Genomic DNA, 17640 nt, shown 5'->3' with positions numbered 1-17640 from the left:
ATAATCCTTCAACCCAATATACCTCAGGATTCTATAGGAACTAATCATCTTATTAAATCCTTTTCAACAACACCAGTAAGCACATCGGCCATACAATTTGCTAAACAGCCCGCCAAAAAGGCCACACAAGCCCCTCCAAGACTCGCAACCACTAAAAATGGCAACTTCTATCTCCCCTAAAACTTTCCATTTTTAGAACTTTCCTTTTTTGGAAACTTTCCACTTATAGAAACTTATATATCAGGAATTTCTCTCCATTTACAAATCACATAAACATTCATCCATTACGCATCAAAATTTCATAAGAACTAATCATCTTATTAAATTCTCAAATGCAACAAACGTCTACAATTCCAAAACGCAAAAGCTTAACAAAACCAATGAAAACAGAAAGAAACTAAACTTCGGGATTGGCGCCCGGCCCCTCCCTCGGCTGCACCCCTCTCACTGTCAACCGCTGCAACCTTGGACAATGTGGCCTGATATGTCCCACCTCCTTGCAATAAAAGCACACTCGAATGTTCTCTTGCGTCCCGCTTCTCTTGGGGCAGCTTATCAACTTGTGATCCATGCCCCCGCACCCGTAGCATCTCTGACCGCCTTGGTTTGTCACCGACGTCTCCTCCCGCTTCCTCTTATGCCTTTGTTTTGACTTGTTACCCTTGCTCGGAACGCTCGGCTCCAATGTTTCCTCTGTCTGAACGGTAGGGCTAACCACCACAGTCTTCCCCCTCAAGTCATCCTCTATCCCAGCTGTATTCTCCACTAGCTCCGCCCACGTAGCATAACTCCTCCCTCTGTAGTGGACCCTCAAGTCCTCACGAAGCGCCCTCATGAACCTCCTAATCTGAGCCACCTCAGACTCCATCACCCAACCACCATACATTAGAAGTCGACTAAACTCCAAGTTTAGCTCCCGCACGGACCGAGTCCCCTGAGATAACTGTAGAAACTGTACCTCCAATCGGTCCAATGCCTCTCTAGGAAAATACTTGCGGTTGAACTCCTCGACGAAGTCAGCCCAAGACATCTCTCTCTGCACTCTCCTAGCAGCCATTGATCTCCACCACAACTGAGCATCGCCAATCAAGTGGTGGACCCCTATGTCCACCCAAAACTCCTCAGGACATCTGAGAGACTGAAAGTTACGTTCCACTCTCCTCCTCCATGTATCTGTAACAGTAGGATCAGTACCACCCGAAAACCGCTCAGTACCGATGTTGTTCATCTCCCTCAGCATACTGACATAATGAGAATGAAACCGCACATCCGCAGCCACTGACTGCCATTCCTCCGCCACCACTGGTGGCACTACCTGAGCCCGAGTCGGTGCCACTGGTGGCAACCGCTCTAACAACTGTGCCAGCAAACTCGCAAGGTCGACACCCGGGACTCCATCCACTGGGACTCCCACACCTGGGGCCCTAACATTACCGGCTACTGGGGCATCAATACCGCCCCCTCCGGCCACACTCATGGAATCTCCCCGGACACCCTGCGACTCGCCAACACCCTCTATTGTCACACTCTGGTCCGCAGTCTCACTAACAACTGGAACTCTATCCCTACCACGACCACGTCCGCGTCCACGACCACGTCCGCGCCCTCGACCACGACCAGCAACAGCACCCTCTCTAACCATCTCTCTCTGCACTGACAGAACAGAAGGCTAAGCACACAATTCAAAACCACACACAGAGCACACACACATCTTACCGTGGAATCTCATTGAAGGCTCGAAGAGGATGATGCTAGGACTCCATACAACAAGCAAATTGACTAACTACTCATAATCAATTTCATCACCCAACATCAAGTATCAAACAACATAGAGATCAATTCAACCAATTAAATCCCTAAACCGCTCCACAACATCCACATGACCATCCTAGAACCATATACGCTCTGATACCAAATTGAAACGACCCGACCCGTTTTTTTTTTAAAAAATACTATATATATAATTAAGCATCCCATACTACTTAATTAAATCAACCCAAACCACAAAACATCATTTAAACCAGCCATAACTATCTTACACAGTGGAAATATACAAACAATACCAAACCAACATCTCCTTAATACAATAACATTCCTAACCATTCTATCCAACAACTTATCATAACTCTAACCAAGGTTCCAACACATAACCATAAATAACCAACAACACACAAATGAGACCCTAGATCATTCTCCTCTTCATCGCCTTGATTCCACGTTCATACTTGCCTTTACATGCACCGCAAACACAAATTGAGATGCATGAGTATTTAATAAACACTCAGTGAGGTCATCCTCCCATCTAGTGGGCTATACACAAAAGCAACTGAGATTCTATTATTAAAGCCAACAACCAAAACACAAACAACACAACAAACCAGGAAACAAGACTCGGTCAAATCTGGTGTCGGCAGACACTAAGTCGGTGTCGACCGACACTAACGCGTCACTGGTGTCGACCAACACTCAACCAACATGGTGTCGACCGACACCAACTGGTGTCGATCGACACCACCTTTGCAGAATCGATTTGCACGAAGCCGAACGACGAACCTCCGTTCCAAACCGCTTCCAAACCCTCCCAAACTCTTCCAAACTTCTCAGGAACCTATGGGAACTTGAAAACAACCAACCCACACAAGCAAAACACCACAAACACAAAGAAACAGCCAAAACAACAGAGATCTCAGGCTTAGATCAGCCATGGTCAAGCACTCATCTCTTTTGCAGGAAGATTCTCACTCAACAACGACGAATCCAACATTTATAAGCCTTCTCCTTCGTTCCTAACACAAGATCTTCACTCCACAGCAATAGATCTCTCAAGAACAACAAAGGATCTCACAAATCTCTCTCAAAAACGCTTTCTCCTTCTTCTCTCTGCTTCTCTGTCCAAAAACGGCTAAAATGACGAAATAAGTCGAGTTCCCCTTTTAAACTCGAGTTTAGGGTTTTTCTTAAACCAACCACGTAAACCGGACGATTAATATCGAACCAATCGAACTGTCAGCAAACGGTGTCGACCAACATTTAACCAAAATTCCAGAAATTGGTTCGCCGGCGTTACATGTTGTAATGCAAGTTTTAGTGTAATAGTAACAAAAAAGAAAAATTAGAGAAAACAAAAAATTATAAGAGGGCCTCGTATTTAGCAATCTCTTTTGTGGAATAAGAGACTGTACGTGTCACCCTTCCGTTCGCTAAAGAGAATAATATCATTCTTTCATCTCTCTCTCGCTCTCTCTCTTTCTCTCTCGGTCGAACACCAAAATTGCCAAAGGTAGGCGATTGAATGAAAGGCTATGTAATCAAAGGAGATTGGGGTTAGAGGAGATCCGATGATGAGGATAGTGAACCTGCGGAGGCCAGTCGGAGGATACTGAATCGACTCCGAGATTGATTTGGTTGAGATTTGATTTTGGAGTCAATTGATTCGGATGAGATTGAGGAATTGGAATCGGCTGGTAAGTTTGTCTTTTTAATAGTATGAATTTGTGATTAGTTAAACGGATTAGGGTTGTTGAGTTTCTGTTCGCAAATTAGGGTTCTTCGATTTCCAATTTATTGGAATATCATTGCCGTTACTAGAATTTGGATCAAAGGAGAAGTTCAAGTTCCCCACTTTTCTGGTTTTCTCATTGATGTTGCTGTTTTTGATTCAGACTTGATAACTAACGATGGTTTCTTCTAGTTCTCTATTTGCAGATTAGTTTGAATAACGATGAAGAAGAAGACTCCGACTGCTTAGGTTTTGTTTCTATCATCAACACCACAATCCATAAGTGTAGACTGTGATATTTCTATCATTAACACCACAATCCATAAGTGTAGACTGTGATATTTCTATCATCAACACCACAATTGTTTGCTGTTGTTTCTCTATATGGATTAGATGGAAGATGATATATGCAAGGCTCTCTTTCTTCCCATTATTGTCGACGATGATGATGCCTTTTTCTAGTCTTCATCACTTTAGAACAGACTGATCATAGCTTAATGAATCTGTTTTGTTAATCTACCTGGAACTTATTATCTTTTCTTTCTCTTGCAGGACTTTCATCTTTAAACATTGGCAAGGGAGGGCTTAGTAACCAGCCAGCATACAGAGAGACATCTGCAATTGCTTTAACAAAAGAAGTGTCTGACTAAGCAGGTATTATGAAGCTTCTTTTCACTTGGATTTTAATAATTAAACACTTGCGATTTAGGCTTTGAACTTAGGCTGTTATTTCAGACTTCAAAAATTAACGATGGTTCTTCTGATTCAATGTGCAGTTCAAAGAGATATGGTTTGAACTTTAAAGTATGAATGCAGTTTCATAATAAAAACTTGGCCGATGAGAATGCTCACGGTAACAACATCAGAGTGATTCTAGTGATTGATGGTCTTTGACTCAATACAATACGTCTTCCTTGTCCACTTCGAATTCCCCATCCATAAGTGCGAGTCTTATTCCCCTTTTTAAAGTTTATTCTTTGTTACACAATTTAGATCAGATAGAGATACTGATATATTTTATTCTATTATGGTTTTTGTTGCTGCCAGCTTCGCTAGATGGAGATATTATATGGTTCCCTTTCCTCCGATGGAAAATTCTCTCTTCTTGCTCCGTAAGTAATCTCAGTATCCTCTTTTCCTTTCTTTACTTTGTTCTGTTTCAAATTTATTCAACCAATAATAATCTTCTTCTTTTCTAATTCATTGCAGCCAACCTATTTGGAAGCTGTCCAAAATTGTGGACACCACTATCATCAACAGACTTAAAAGGCGTTAAGGTTTGCTCATGGTTTTCATTGGTGTTGCTGTTTTAATTCATAATTAACGATGGTTTCTTCTAATTCTGTATGTGCAGATCAGAGATGGTTTGAAGAATGATGAAGACAACCCAGACGCTTAAGTTTTTGTATCTATCATCAACACAGTTCATAAGTGAAGTCTAAGATTTTGGTTTTGTTTGTTGTTGTTTCTCTATGTGGATTTGATGAAACATGATATATGCAATAATTTCATATTGTACTTTAATTTATTTATTTTCAAAAAAAAAAATCAAATTTAGAGACTCAATGTTAGAATCCACTATTGGAGGGTACATTTTAATTACAATACCCAAAGTTCTTATTCAATCAAAAATACAAATTATATTAATTAAAAAAATTTACAACCCCAAAAGTATATCTTCCCATTGTGAATGCCTTTAGTAGTATAAGTAGGAGTCTCTAGTATTCCTCTATAATCGATTAAGATTTAATAAAAGTATTATTCAGTCAAAATCCTTTCTTCCTTTATTTGTTCACACATGTATATATCTTATTATATAAACTTTGGTTTTCAAAGTTAATAACTCACCAGATCGTGACATGTGTTAATTTTAACGATCAGATACCAAAATTAAAAACTTACCAGATAGTGACACGTGTCAATTTTAACAATTAAATATCAAAGTTAGTAACTCATCAGATTGTGACACGTGTCAATTTTAACGATCAGAAATCACAGTTTTCAAGGTAAAACAAAGCATAAGATAATTATAATCTTATTATATTAAAAACCAACTAAAATAAATATACTATTTGCTATTCATATCAAAGTTTCACTGTTACAAAGATTCTTAACCACTACATGGTAAAATAAATATACTATGTGCCATCCATATTTGGTTGTATAATTATACTATATAACCTAACACATTAAATTTTATGTCTTTGTTGGAAAAAAAAAATTATGTCTCTATGGTTAGCCAATTTCGACTGAGTACTGCAACAAGATTTCTGAAGGCACATACGAAGAAAATGAAGATCATGAAGAACCGATTGACAATCTTAGAAAAGCTTGAATTGAAGTCTGAACTAATCTATTTAGGGGAATTGGCAGAAATGACACAAAAAAAATTTATAATTCATGGAGTAACCATTCTAACCATAAGCACTTAATATTCTCTATATTTTATATATTATTTACTTTCTTACCCATGTTGCACCACCCACGGCCCACCACTCCAACCACCGCTCCGGCCAGCCACCGCCCACCATTCCGACCACCGCTCCACCTCCCACAACTCCGGCCACCGCTCTGGCCAACCACTGCCCACCACTCCGGCCAGCCACCGCCGGCCAGCCACCATCGTCCAACCACCGTCGGCCAACCACTACCGGCCAACCACTTCCGGCCAACCACCGCCGGTCAATCACCTCCGGCCATTATCGCCGGCCACCAACCACCACTGTCCTCCACCTCCATTGGTAATTTTCCATTGCCCTCATCCTAATCTTCTAATTTTTTTAAATAGAGTGTTATTTACTACTATAGTTTTTTTGTTTTGGTTATTGGGCTAATTCACCCATCTTTTTATGATATTAAAAATCTTCTTATATAAAGTTGGGTTTTCAAATTAGCAATTAACATGATCATAACATGCGTCAAGTATACTGGTGAGATGTTGATATGTGTCAAAAATTATTAATTTTCAAAAAAACTAATTAAGAAAATAACATTATATCTAAATAAAATTTACATGTTTATATCTAAAAAAGATTTCTAAATCAAAAAGGAAAATTAACGAAACTAATTTATTTATTTACAATTGTACGCTACTTATATTATATGTGTTTTCTTAATAACATTTTTGACATGTATAAACAAAAAAAGTAATTCACTAAGCATGTATATTATTATTCATAAATAAATAGTGAACAACAAATTTAAAAAAATAACATAAGTTATGTCAAAAGAATTATTGTTTTTGAAACATAATAGGACACCTAATTAAGAAAATAACATTATATCTACATACATTACATGTTTATATCGGAAGGCCGAAAGCTTTGATCTTTGATTTTTTTTTCTGATATAATTTTGCCAATCTATTGCGTGGGTCTTTGATTCGTGCGGGTTTTCAATGGAAGCTATCAGATGCAATGAAATAAAATCAAAGTATATAATGCGCACTAATTTAGTCGAGGATGGAGATACTGATGGAGGTTCCAAAAGTGTTTCTACAGTTAGTACCATTATAAGTTTAGAACATAAGTCGGTGGTTGATGTTTCTGGTCAAAATTTAGAGTTTTCTTTTCTGAATAATGTTGATGATTCCGATACTGAAACAAGAGCTGCTTGATGGAGTATTTGAGAAGTGGTTTCAAATTTGGGAAGTTGGAACAGTATACTATTTTAAAATTGGTTTCTAACCAGATTTATGTGGTTTTATATCGGATTAGGTTCGTAAACCGTTTAAACAAGGTACAGTAAAACCTCTATAAATTAATACTCTATAAATTAATAAACACTATAAATTAATAAATTTTGCTGGTCCCAAGTCGGGCCAGTGTAAAAATTAACAATATTCGATAAGATAATAAGATAATAATTTTTTCGAAATCTCCTTATAAAATATGGTCCCAATAATATCATAAATTAATAATTATGTAAATTTTTATATATATATATATATATATATATACTGATATAATAGTGTATGTTTCTCCTAAAGCTCAATTCTATAGAACAATTGTAATGTTGTATTTTCAACCTATAATAATATCTCTAAAATATTTTATAACATGTCATACAAATAATTAAAATTTAAAGTTTTAATTTTTAGATATGCATCATTTACAATTTGATAATTTGACAGATTATTAAAATAGGAGAATTAATATTATTATTCATAGATTTGAATTTATGTGTCTCATGTGTATAAGTCAATTTGTCTATAATATTGGTAATTTATTGTAAATAGTGCTTTCTAAATATTACAAGTTCAATTCCTAAACCATAAAATTTATAACATCCGAAAGTTTAATCTTATTTTGCTATAGTTGTTCCAATTCATAATTTTTAAAAAAATAAACAATTAAAAATATATCTATAAATTAATAATTATTAATTTACACTATAAAATAATAATTATTAATTTATAGATAAATTAATATCACTATAAATTAATAAAATGTCTTAGTCCCAACATTATTAATTTATAGAGGTTTTACTGTATATGGATAAATATATGAGAACTTTTGATTCGGGTAAAAATAAGTAGAGAATTAATGATTCAAGAATATATGAGACGAGATCATAACTTTAAGTTGTTTTGGTACAATTGGATACTTATGAATAGTAAATAGGTCATTGATCCTTAAGGTGATTATGACATATGTCATGTTTTGGATTGTATATAAAGTTTCTATTTTGTATATCTGAATTATCTAAGACTTATATATATTATCAAGATTATAATTTTCAAATTTTTGTTTTTATTATATTATATTATATTTCTTTCAATTTCTCAACTTTTATTGGGTTAGTCATAAAATCATTGTAATCGAGTAGATAATTTTCACCAATTGTTCATCCAATATCTTTGGAGTAAAAAAAACTTCATGGTTAAATAAATTATGTCACAATTTTTTTTAGTAATTATAAGAACTATAATTATGCGAAAATGAAAGTAAAGCAACATAAAATTTGTTTAATTTGTTTAGAAGACATTTTATAGGTGGTGATAAAGAACATACTTTAACAATAAAATAATTTTAGGTGTAAGAACATATTTTTAATGGTAAAACATAGAGTAAAATTGTATGTGGTTACTTATTAGATGTTGCTTTGATGAATTTGTTGCATGTAAAATATTTTGTGAATAAGTTGTGAAACGTTTTTGAAATTTGACAATAATAATATTTGTAATGATGAGTATTTGGCAAAAGTTTTAGTAGGATATAATTTAGCTTTTAATTATTGTAATAATTGTTATAATATATTAAAAATATATAAATATAAATAAATGTATGAAGATAAATACAAATATTCTCTAACTTAAATTATTTACAAATTTATTTTAGGAAATAAAATTTCTTTAAATATTTTTAAAACATTGTTTAAGGTTGAGGATTTATTTCATTCAACAATTTTTAAAACTGCACATCGTGTGGGCCCTTATCTAGTATATATATAAAGCTATATAACCAATTGACTTTATGCCAATGGGAAAAATGTCATAAAAATCCTCAACTTACCGAAACTGTTGAAAAAAAAGCATGAACTCTACATATGGTGAAATAAATACTTAACTTTTATTGATTTTGTGCCCAATGAATTGTTAATCGTTATAGCTCAGATGGTTAAGTAGCCCATGTTTTCTTCAAAGGCGTCGGGTTCAAAACTCATGTATGTCACTTTTTTTTAAAAAGCAAAACGACATCGTTTTGAAGTTTTAACTGAATATGTTAACATTGACTTAACCCGTTAAATTAGTCCGTTAGTTGACTTGTCAACGTGCCCATGTTTTCTTCAAAGGCGTCGGGTTCAAAACTCATGTATGTCACTTTTTAAAAAAAAAAAGCAAAACGACATCGTTTTGAAGTTTTAACTGAATATGTTAACATTGACTTAACCCGTTAAATTAGTCCATTAGTTGACTTGTCAATGTGTCTTATTTAGCAGAGTCAACAAAAATTTGAGATTTATCCAAAAAATCAATAAAAGTGAAGTATTTATTTCATCATATATAGAGTTCATGCCTTTTTCAACAGTTTTGATAAATCGAGGATTTTTATGACATTTTTCCCTTATTACCAATATACACTGAGATAATTAAACTCCAAACATTAACCATTACAATTTACAAACGACAACGTCCTAAAATTCAATATAATAAGAAAAGACACTACATTCCCCGTATATAAAAAGATTCAATTCAATATCCTTTGTTAATTTGTCCGATCAGCGCAGATTGTGTGTGTGGGTGCCTTTTAGCTATCTTCCGTCTGGTTTGTGCTCTCGATCTCAGATCACACACAGCTCAATTATTTCGAAAATTAGTGGACGGTAATCTAATTAGAGTAATACAAAAAAATACTACTAGTAAATTCTACATGGTTTTTTTTTTGTAGTTTTAAAACGAAAACCTTTCTTTGTTAAAAGAGATTTTCTAACCTAATTTATCCCTTTTTCTATTTTAGATTAGATCATTATTTCTTATGTTTTTATAGATTAGGAATTCAAGTTTATTATGTATATATATTTGCGTTGATCTACCGATTTGGTTATAAAGTTTTGAATTTTGTCATGATATTAGATCTTTCTTTTTGGATTTTGGTCTCTTCGTCGCTGGTGGAATAATGATGGTGCCTTGGCTAGCCGGGAACCCGAGGAATGAGTTGTATAAGCTCCAAAAACAAATCGACGACCTAAACAAGGTATCATATATGTTTTGGGCTCTTTTTTACCGTAGTTTTATTGACTACCCTTCGTTTGTGTACTCCCTGATCTGTTTTTTTTTACCGTAGTTTTATATTTTCAATGTACAATATCTAATTATAACAATTTGGTTTTATTGTTCTCTCTTTCTTTCTCTCGTTGTATCTTTTATCAAATTCACCTCAAGGCCCTCGAGACTCTTAAACAACGGGAGAAAGTTTACCTGGAGAAGGCATTATTGGTCATTTGGCTAGCTACGTTTGGGTCCACTGATAGATTATAAAAATTTAAAGTATAGACTCTATAATGAAAAAGACTTGGTCTTGTGATAATTCGATCACTAGTTTTTGTTGTAAGGCATCTAATAATTGTGTTTGATAAAGTAATGTTAGTCTGTCAATATACAAAATAAACAAAATTATGGGCTCGTTCAAATCACGTTTGATTTAATATATACTTTCTTGCACCACCAACCTTCATTTTACACTTATACAAATTCTATCGGCCAAAACAAAACAACAATTATTCACACCCAAAAAGTAAATAAATTGGGTTTAAGTCTCATACAACTATTTCGTTCAAATGTGCGTTTAAAAAATGTGAGAATCATTATCCTAACTTATCTTTATTACAACAAAGTGGGGGAATATATTTCCGGTCAGTCCTATAGATTTTGATTTCATTACAACAAGTGGTCTCTTTACAATACTGCTTAATGTTTTATTACAAAACATTCGTTTTTTTTTTGTTTTGACTACAAAACATTAGTTTTTTTCTTTTTCTTAAAGCGACGTGGAACAATGCAGCCACCGATAGCCTAGACTTGTTTCAATAATACTAATAAGTGCGACTGCGTTTACCGTAACGACCGCAAACGCAGCTCACCAGATCCTTTTTTGTCTCTCTTTCTCTATAAAATCGCGTCCTGATAATATAGCTGTGAGTTGAGAAAAAACTTGACAAAGGAAGAAGAAGAAGAAGAAGAAGAAGAAGAAAAAAAAATGGTGTTGACGATCTATGCTCCTTTATTCGCTTCATCAAAACGAGCTGTCGTGACATTAGTGGAGAAGGGTGTACCATTCGAAACCGTCCATGTCGATCTCATGAAAGGAGAACATAGAAAGCCTGAGTATATCGCCATCCAGGTTTTCTCATCATCTCCCTTTTTTAAATTTAACTACTATTTTTTTTCATCCGGCGATTGTTTCCGATAATGATATTTCCGATCGTTGCAGCCTTTTGGTAAAATCCCTGTGCTCACCGATGGAGACTACAAAATCTTCGGTACACCTTTGATCAACACTTTTTTTTTTTTTTTCAAGATTAAAAGATTCATGATCTGTTGATGAAATGAGTCATGAATGATGGATCTAAATCATGATCCATGAATATGTGTTTTGTTTGATTTACTTCTGTGTTGCAGAGTCGCGTGCCATCATGAGGTATGTAGCAGAGAAGTACAGATCACAAGGACCTGATCTTTTAGGGAAGACAATTGAAGAGAGAGGACAAGTAGAGCAATGGCTTGACGTTGAGGCAACTAGCTACCACCCACCACTATTGGCTCTAACGCTCAACATTGTCTTTGCACCGCTCATGGGCTTTCCTGCTGATGAGAAAGTTATTAAGGAGAGCGAAGAAAAGCTTGGAGAAGTGCTTGATGTCTACGAAGCTCAGCTTTCCAAGAACGAGTACTTGGCTGGTGATTTCGTGAGTCTAGCTGATTTAGCTCACCTTCCTTTCACCGAGTACCTTGTTAATGAGATCGGCAAGGCTCATTTGATCAAAGATAGGAAGCATGTGAGTGCGTGGTGGGATAAAATTAGTAGCCGTCCTGCGTGGAAGGAGGTTTGTGAGAAGTATGCGTTACCTGTTTCTGCGTTACCTGTTTAATCAAGGAAGGGGGTATGTTTCGTTTGTTGTGATGTTTGTGAGAGCTCTGTGTGTCCTGCGAGGGAGTCCGTTTTGGGTCTATTGTCTCTTTTTGTTTCAATAATAAACGGAACTCTGCCTCATTTGTTTGCTATATCTGGTTTTCGTATATTTTGTAATCTCTCAAGCAAAGTTTTTAATAAGACTTTTAAACCGAACCGATGAACCTGAGTAGTTAGTTATACATGGTTTGTTGCATTTATATGAAACTGGTTTTGCCCCAATCGTAAAACAAAACCATCATCAAAAGACAATGTTTAACAATTAACACACATTTCTCTGTTCTTCATGTTGAAACAAAGGGAGAAAAAGAAACCTTCCCTAGTCAGACAAACTCAAGAGCTGTGTTGATGATACATAGACAACTCTTAACGGTACAAGAAAAACCAAAAAGGCAAATTCTCTTTTTGTTGTTAGAACAATCAGCTCTCTAAACATTACCAGAACATCAAGATTATATAAAAAATGTACGAAGAAGATCTACCAATCATACATCAAGGCTGATGATGAAAAGATTCTGAAGGCGGATCATTGCGTGGAACATTAGGTTCAGGAGTCACTACCGGGATATCCATGTTGTTTCTTCTGTCCCGATCAGTCTCTGTGGATATTTCTCTTACGTCAGAAACTCTTGCCTCTGTTGCCTGAATATCATTCCATTCGTTTTCCCCAACCGGAGGCTGAGCGTTTACTACCTGCTCTTCACTCATATGGACTACACTCTCTCCCGGTATAGAGGCTGTTCTTGAAATGCTCAAACATGCTTTATCCACATTCTTTTCTGTTTCCTTTGTCATTGGAAGAGATGCTTCGCCGTCGGTAGACTCAGTCTTCTCCTCGCACACTTGCTTCGTCTCTAGTTGCTGCCTGTTTATTAAAAGATAAAGAGATTTATGACACCTCAAATAATGAGTTGCCCTGGGAGATAGATTTAGACAAGCTAACCTTTGAAGCTGAGTTTGTAACATATTCACATATGCTAAAAGTTCTTGCTTCTCTGTCCAAGCAGCTGCCTCTTTCTGAGAAGCTTCCTTTGCTTTTTCTTCACCACTTGCTTCTGCAACTCTCACTTTCTCTTCCGCTCTCACAACAGCTCCTTCAAGTATGACAACACGCTCTCTGGCTTTTCCAAGCTCAGATCGCCACATATGTGCTTCTTGGAGGGCAGAGTCTCTTTCCTTTATCAATTTATCCTTTTCCTTACTCAGCGTAGATGTCTTCTCTTCCAATTCCTTAAGCTATATAGGAGATAAAGATCAATAAACAACAAGATATACTTGAGGATGCAAAAGTGTCTGTATATGACCCAGCCTCATTACCTTCAATTTCGCGGCTTCTTGCTGTCTCTCAGAATCTTTAGTTAAGCGCTCAAATTCCAAGCAAACGATTTTCCTTTGTTCATCCATCGTATGAGCTGCGGATGCTGCACCTACAGCTGCTTCAGCCGTTTCAGATAGCTTATCTGCTATCTCCTTAATCATTGAGTCACGAGAGCGAAGTTCTCGCGCCAAATTCTGTAGTTCTTCATCTTTGACACGCAGAGTTTCCTGTAAGATGTAAGTGAGGCTAACTTGGACAAAAAAAACAAAGATGGACGGTATGGCTTATGCTAATTTTGGAAATCTTCATCCTTGACACGCAGAGTTTCCTGTAACATGTCTCTATATATGCTTTACATCGCTCAATAAGACATTGCAGGATCTCAAAAGCCAATGAATGTCAATATGCTGTAGTAATGAAGAGATATATAAAATTACCACACCTTCATTATTGTTAAATCATCTAGAGGTCCATCGATCGGTTTATTTGCCGTTATTTTCAATGCATTCCTCAAAGAGATCTGCATTGCTGCTTGAATTTCTCTGGAACATTCCAGTGCTGTTGAATTGGCAGCAGCAACAACGGTTGCAACGGTACCAAGTGTTGCAGAACCACTTCCGCTTAGAGATTCGACAGCCTCCTTATGGGCCTTTAGGACTAGCTGTGTAGCACTGGAATGAAAAATGAAAGATAGGGTTTAGCATATGTTACTGTTGAGCAGCATTCAAATGGTATAAAATCTTCAAAAACAAAAAAAAACGTAAAAGACAGAGAGAGAGAGAGAGACATGACTCTTTAGACATGGTCCATGATGAAACCATTACATCAACAAAACTTTACATCATTCAAGAAATAAGAAATAAGCTGCATGGTGGCTTCTCTAAAGTTTGGTAAGCAAATAAAAAGGAAAAAAAGAGAAGCAAACAAAAAGATAAAGAACCAGATGACTTACTGTAAGGTTGTGACCCAAGCTTTAGCAGCACCAGGAGTCTCTGCACACAAAAAGTAATCTTTCTTCTGTGGGGTACCGATATCTTTTATCATGTTGAAGAAAATTCAAGTCTAGATTCCAAACAAAGAAAAATAACAGAATTATAAATTTGCCTACGTTTTACTAAAAACAAGGATACAAATACAGCAACCATTATATTTTGGAAGCCCCCTGAAACACAAAAGAAGCAAAATTCAATAATAAATAATAGACACCAAATAAGGCTGTTTATTCAAAACATAGAAAAGGAATGTAGCACCCATACTGGAAGTTGACAGGAGAGATGGAGATTGTGCTATTTTCGTCAAACACAATTGTTCCCTTGATCGTTGGTTCGTTTCGTCTTGTCCTAAGTCATGGAAATACATCAGAAGTAAATGAATACACACACCCATGAAGTGATGATCTCCACACAAAAACGCAGCTACATAAGCAAAAAATGATATAACTCACTTATACTCCATTTTCCCTGTTGTTGGATCAAGTATCACCCATCGTTCATTCCATTTTCTCAGCTATTCATACATAAACAGAAAAAAAAAAAAGATGGTATCAAGTCTAAGCCTTTTAATAACCCATGACAGTTCGAGCCACAAGACTTCTCAAAGCAAAGCACTTTAAGCTATAGAAACAAAACAACCCAAAGAAACAACAGAGATTCTCAATTTCTTATTCTCTCATCCAGATGATCCATTTCTAATAGTAAAGTTAAGCTAACTCTAAAGAATTGAACTTACAGTTTCAGATCGCTTAAAAAGAGGCCCTTGAAGCAAGTTCCGACCAGAGCCAGATGCTAATTGCCGCTTGATCTTCTCTAAGCTGTTCTCTGTAGCATCAACAATTCTCTGCGCATTTGGAATAAAAGATTCGAAATTGACGAAATGGGTCAATTGAAGAGTGTAGAATACAAAAAGCAGCCAAAAGAAAGATACTAAATTGTAACACACAGAGATCTCGAGAGATCGAGAGAGAAAGAGACCGGAGAAGCGCCATTGGAAGCCATGTTAGATTGAGATCGGCGAGATCGGAAAACTCTTTGATCGATTACAAATGAATTAATTGTTGATCGATGAATTCGAGAGAGGAGGGTTTTAGAGTTCTTTTCTTCCAGGTATGATGATGAGCTGAAGAAAACGAGGTTGAAGAAGAAATTGGAGAAATTTGCTGTTAGGTTTTGGTTTCGCGGAATTGCAATTGAATCTGTCTTCACTCTTTCAACGCGATCAAATCAATTCAACTTAACCGGCCGGTTAAATTAACGTAACTGGACCAGTTTAAATAACCGGTTTGTTTTGTTGGTTCGATCTAACGGTAGAGGTGGCATCACATGATTCTTTTGTTCTCTTTTGTTGTTGTTGTTGCTGTTTGTAAGATCAGATTATTCACTCACATTAACCATTTTGAATGCAGGAGAAGGTGGATTAGGACAATAGACACAAAATTGAAAGATTAAAGAAATGTAGAGGTGGGATGGGTTCAGACTTCATAAACAATGATGGACTCTCGGTTGTGTCAAGACCATCATTTTAGGAAAGAGTGGCATTATTGGGCATGACATGTCATCATATCTTACCTTTTTTTTCTTTTTTCTTTTTTATTAGCACCCTTGGTGATTGCCAAACTAATCTCAAATGTTTGCAAGGTAGTGACATAGTTGTGTACCGGATTCGCCCAAGCTTAGACGCCTACTAGCGTCGACTAGCACAAGTGTAGTGACTTAGTTCACATGATATTCAAACACATATGCACTAAGGACATCTCCACTAGGAGATATTAATCAAGAGAATTGCTGATAAAAAATAATATAATAATGAAAAAGAAGATAAAAACAAGAGAATTATTTTTTGGATTGTTTCAATAACAAATGTTGCTCAAACAAAGTGGACAGATGTAGTATTTTTAATGGATGCTATTAATGAAAAATAATAAATATATATATATGATTAAAATATATATTTGTTTTTAAAGCATAGGTTGGTGCCGTTGGTCTTGCTCTATGGTTAGACACTTAGACAAGTTTACGTTTCCTCCTATTTTACAAACAGCCACGCCTATTGTACTACTCCCATTCAAGTTATCATATCTTTACATTTAGACTGATTTTACTTTTTTTACATATGATTCCATTTACCAATCAAAGAAATTGTGTTAAGATAAAAGTATAGTAAACCTTTTTTCTCTCAAATAATTTCACTAACATGAATAAAGTTTTGGCGGAACTACCTTACTGGTCCACTGATGTCCATTACAAATTTTCTAATGGTCGTAAGTAAATCATGTGTTTAATGTGACTAGCCGTTGAATTGATGATCATAATCGCAAAGTAGTAAACATAAACCAGTGAATTTGATTCGGGGGATGGTCAAGACACATTTTATTGGGGAGCGGAGAAAAGGATTGAAAGCATCAACGCAAAAGAGTAGTAGACATGTAAGCCAAGACAAGATCTAATTTTGGGGTTAAGTGGTGTGGGAGAGCTGCAAGCAATATAATTAAACAAACCATGAAGTGGTCCTCTTTCTTGTGTATACGTAAAATATTCCTTTTGTATGAATTTATCATTTGTTTTTCACTTCTATGGCATTTCCCTAATGAAACGTCTACAAAGTCTAGGGTTGATCAAATCTAGATTTTGTTGGACTTATATTCGATCCCCAAAATAAGAAGAAACTTCTACTATATATATACTACCGAAATTGATCTTAACAACTGAACAACCTTTTTACAAAAATATGATGTTAAGTATAAGTTTTTGTTATTCTCTTAGGATTCATGTTTGAAAAGAAAAAATATGTATCCATGTGGTCACTAATGTATACCTTCCAGAGTGAAATCATGATGTTTGTTGACAGTAACACATTTTTAGTGGTCTTTGAGTAGTGCAACCTGCCCATGACTCACTTTACCTTACAAAAATATCTGACATTCTTCCACAAAACATATAAAAGTCCAATAAAATCATACTTTTGGATGAATCTGAACTTAAGGCATTTTCAGTTTTACTTTCTTTATTTTTTCCAATAAAACCAAAAGTGCTGTAGAATAGTGACATCCACTTGAATGTACATATATATATGTCTATATTGTTTTGACAAGTTTTAACACGCATGCATCCTCTATTTAGAGTTAATTCTTTTTCAGATATAAAACATCATTGTTAATATATCTAATCAAGATTGACGAACAAAGAAGTGCTCTTTAT

The 17640-nt window shown here is 35.6% G+C and overlaps 2 protein-coding genes and 1 long non-coding RNA gene across 6 annotated transcripts; 2 read left to right on the top strand and 1 right to left on the bottom strand.

The window, feature by feature from the left end:
- The first annotated feature begins 3161 nt into the window (after positions 1-3161).
- Positions 3162-5065, top strand: LOC109124839 (uncharacterized). Of its 4 annotated transcripts, none has more exons than XR_015584363.1 (7): positions 3162-3464; positions 3692-3748; positions 4052-4153; positions 4276-4441; positions 4547-4611; positions 4709-4776; positions 4854-5065. It is a non-coding gene; the product is annotated as an uncharacterized LOC109124839 (long non-coding RNA). The 4 variants fall into 4 exon arrangements; XR_015584364.1 differs by having other exon boundaries at positions 3164-3464; positions 3706-3748; XR_002035718.2 differs by having other exon boundaries at positions 3203-3464; positions 3544-3748.
- A 5615-nt stretch (positions 5066-10680) lies between these two features.
- Positions 10681-12285, top strand: LOC104749788 (glutathione S-transferase F10). Its single transcript, XM_010471485.3, has 3 exons — positions 10681-11340; positions 11431-11479; positions 11619-12285. The coding sequence occupies exons 1-3, from the start codon at positions 11197-11199 to the stop codon at positions 12086-12088; spliced, it is 663 nt and encodes a 220-aa protein (XP_010469787.1). The 5' UTR covers positions 10681-11196; the 3' UTR covers positions 12089-12285.
- An 82-nt stretch (positions 12286-12367) lies between these two features.
- Positions 12368-15889, bottom strand: LOC104749787 (uncharacterized). The gene is made up of 10 exons (XM_010471484.3): positions 15418-15889; positions 15176-15283; positions 14892-14953; positions 14704-14787; positions 14578-14609; positions 14400-14481; positions 13890-14118; positions 13447-13674; positions 13073-13365; positions 12368-12994 (listed from the first exon to the last, which is right to left on the bottom strand). Exons 1-10 carry the CDS (start codon positions 15439-15441, stop codon positions 12622-12624), a joined length of 1515 nt encoding a protein of 504 aa, XP_010469786.1. The 5' UTR covers positions 15442-15889; the 3' UTR covers positions 12368-12621.
- Between the last annotated feature and the right edge of the window lie 1751 nt (positions 15890-17640).

Source organism: Camelina sativa, chromosome 16 (assembly GCF_030686135.1).
Source record: "Camelina sativa cultivar CO46 ecotype springtype chromosome 16, ASM3068613v1".
Classification (NCBI taxonomy): domain Eukaryota; kingdom Viridiplantae; phylum Streptophyta; class Magnoliopsida; order Brassicales; family Brassicaceae; genus Camelina; species Camelina sativa.
Note: the sequence above shows the minus strand (reverse complement) of the source record. Positions and strands in the feature narration are given on the sequence as shown.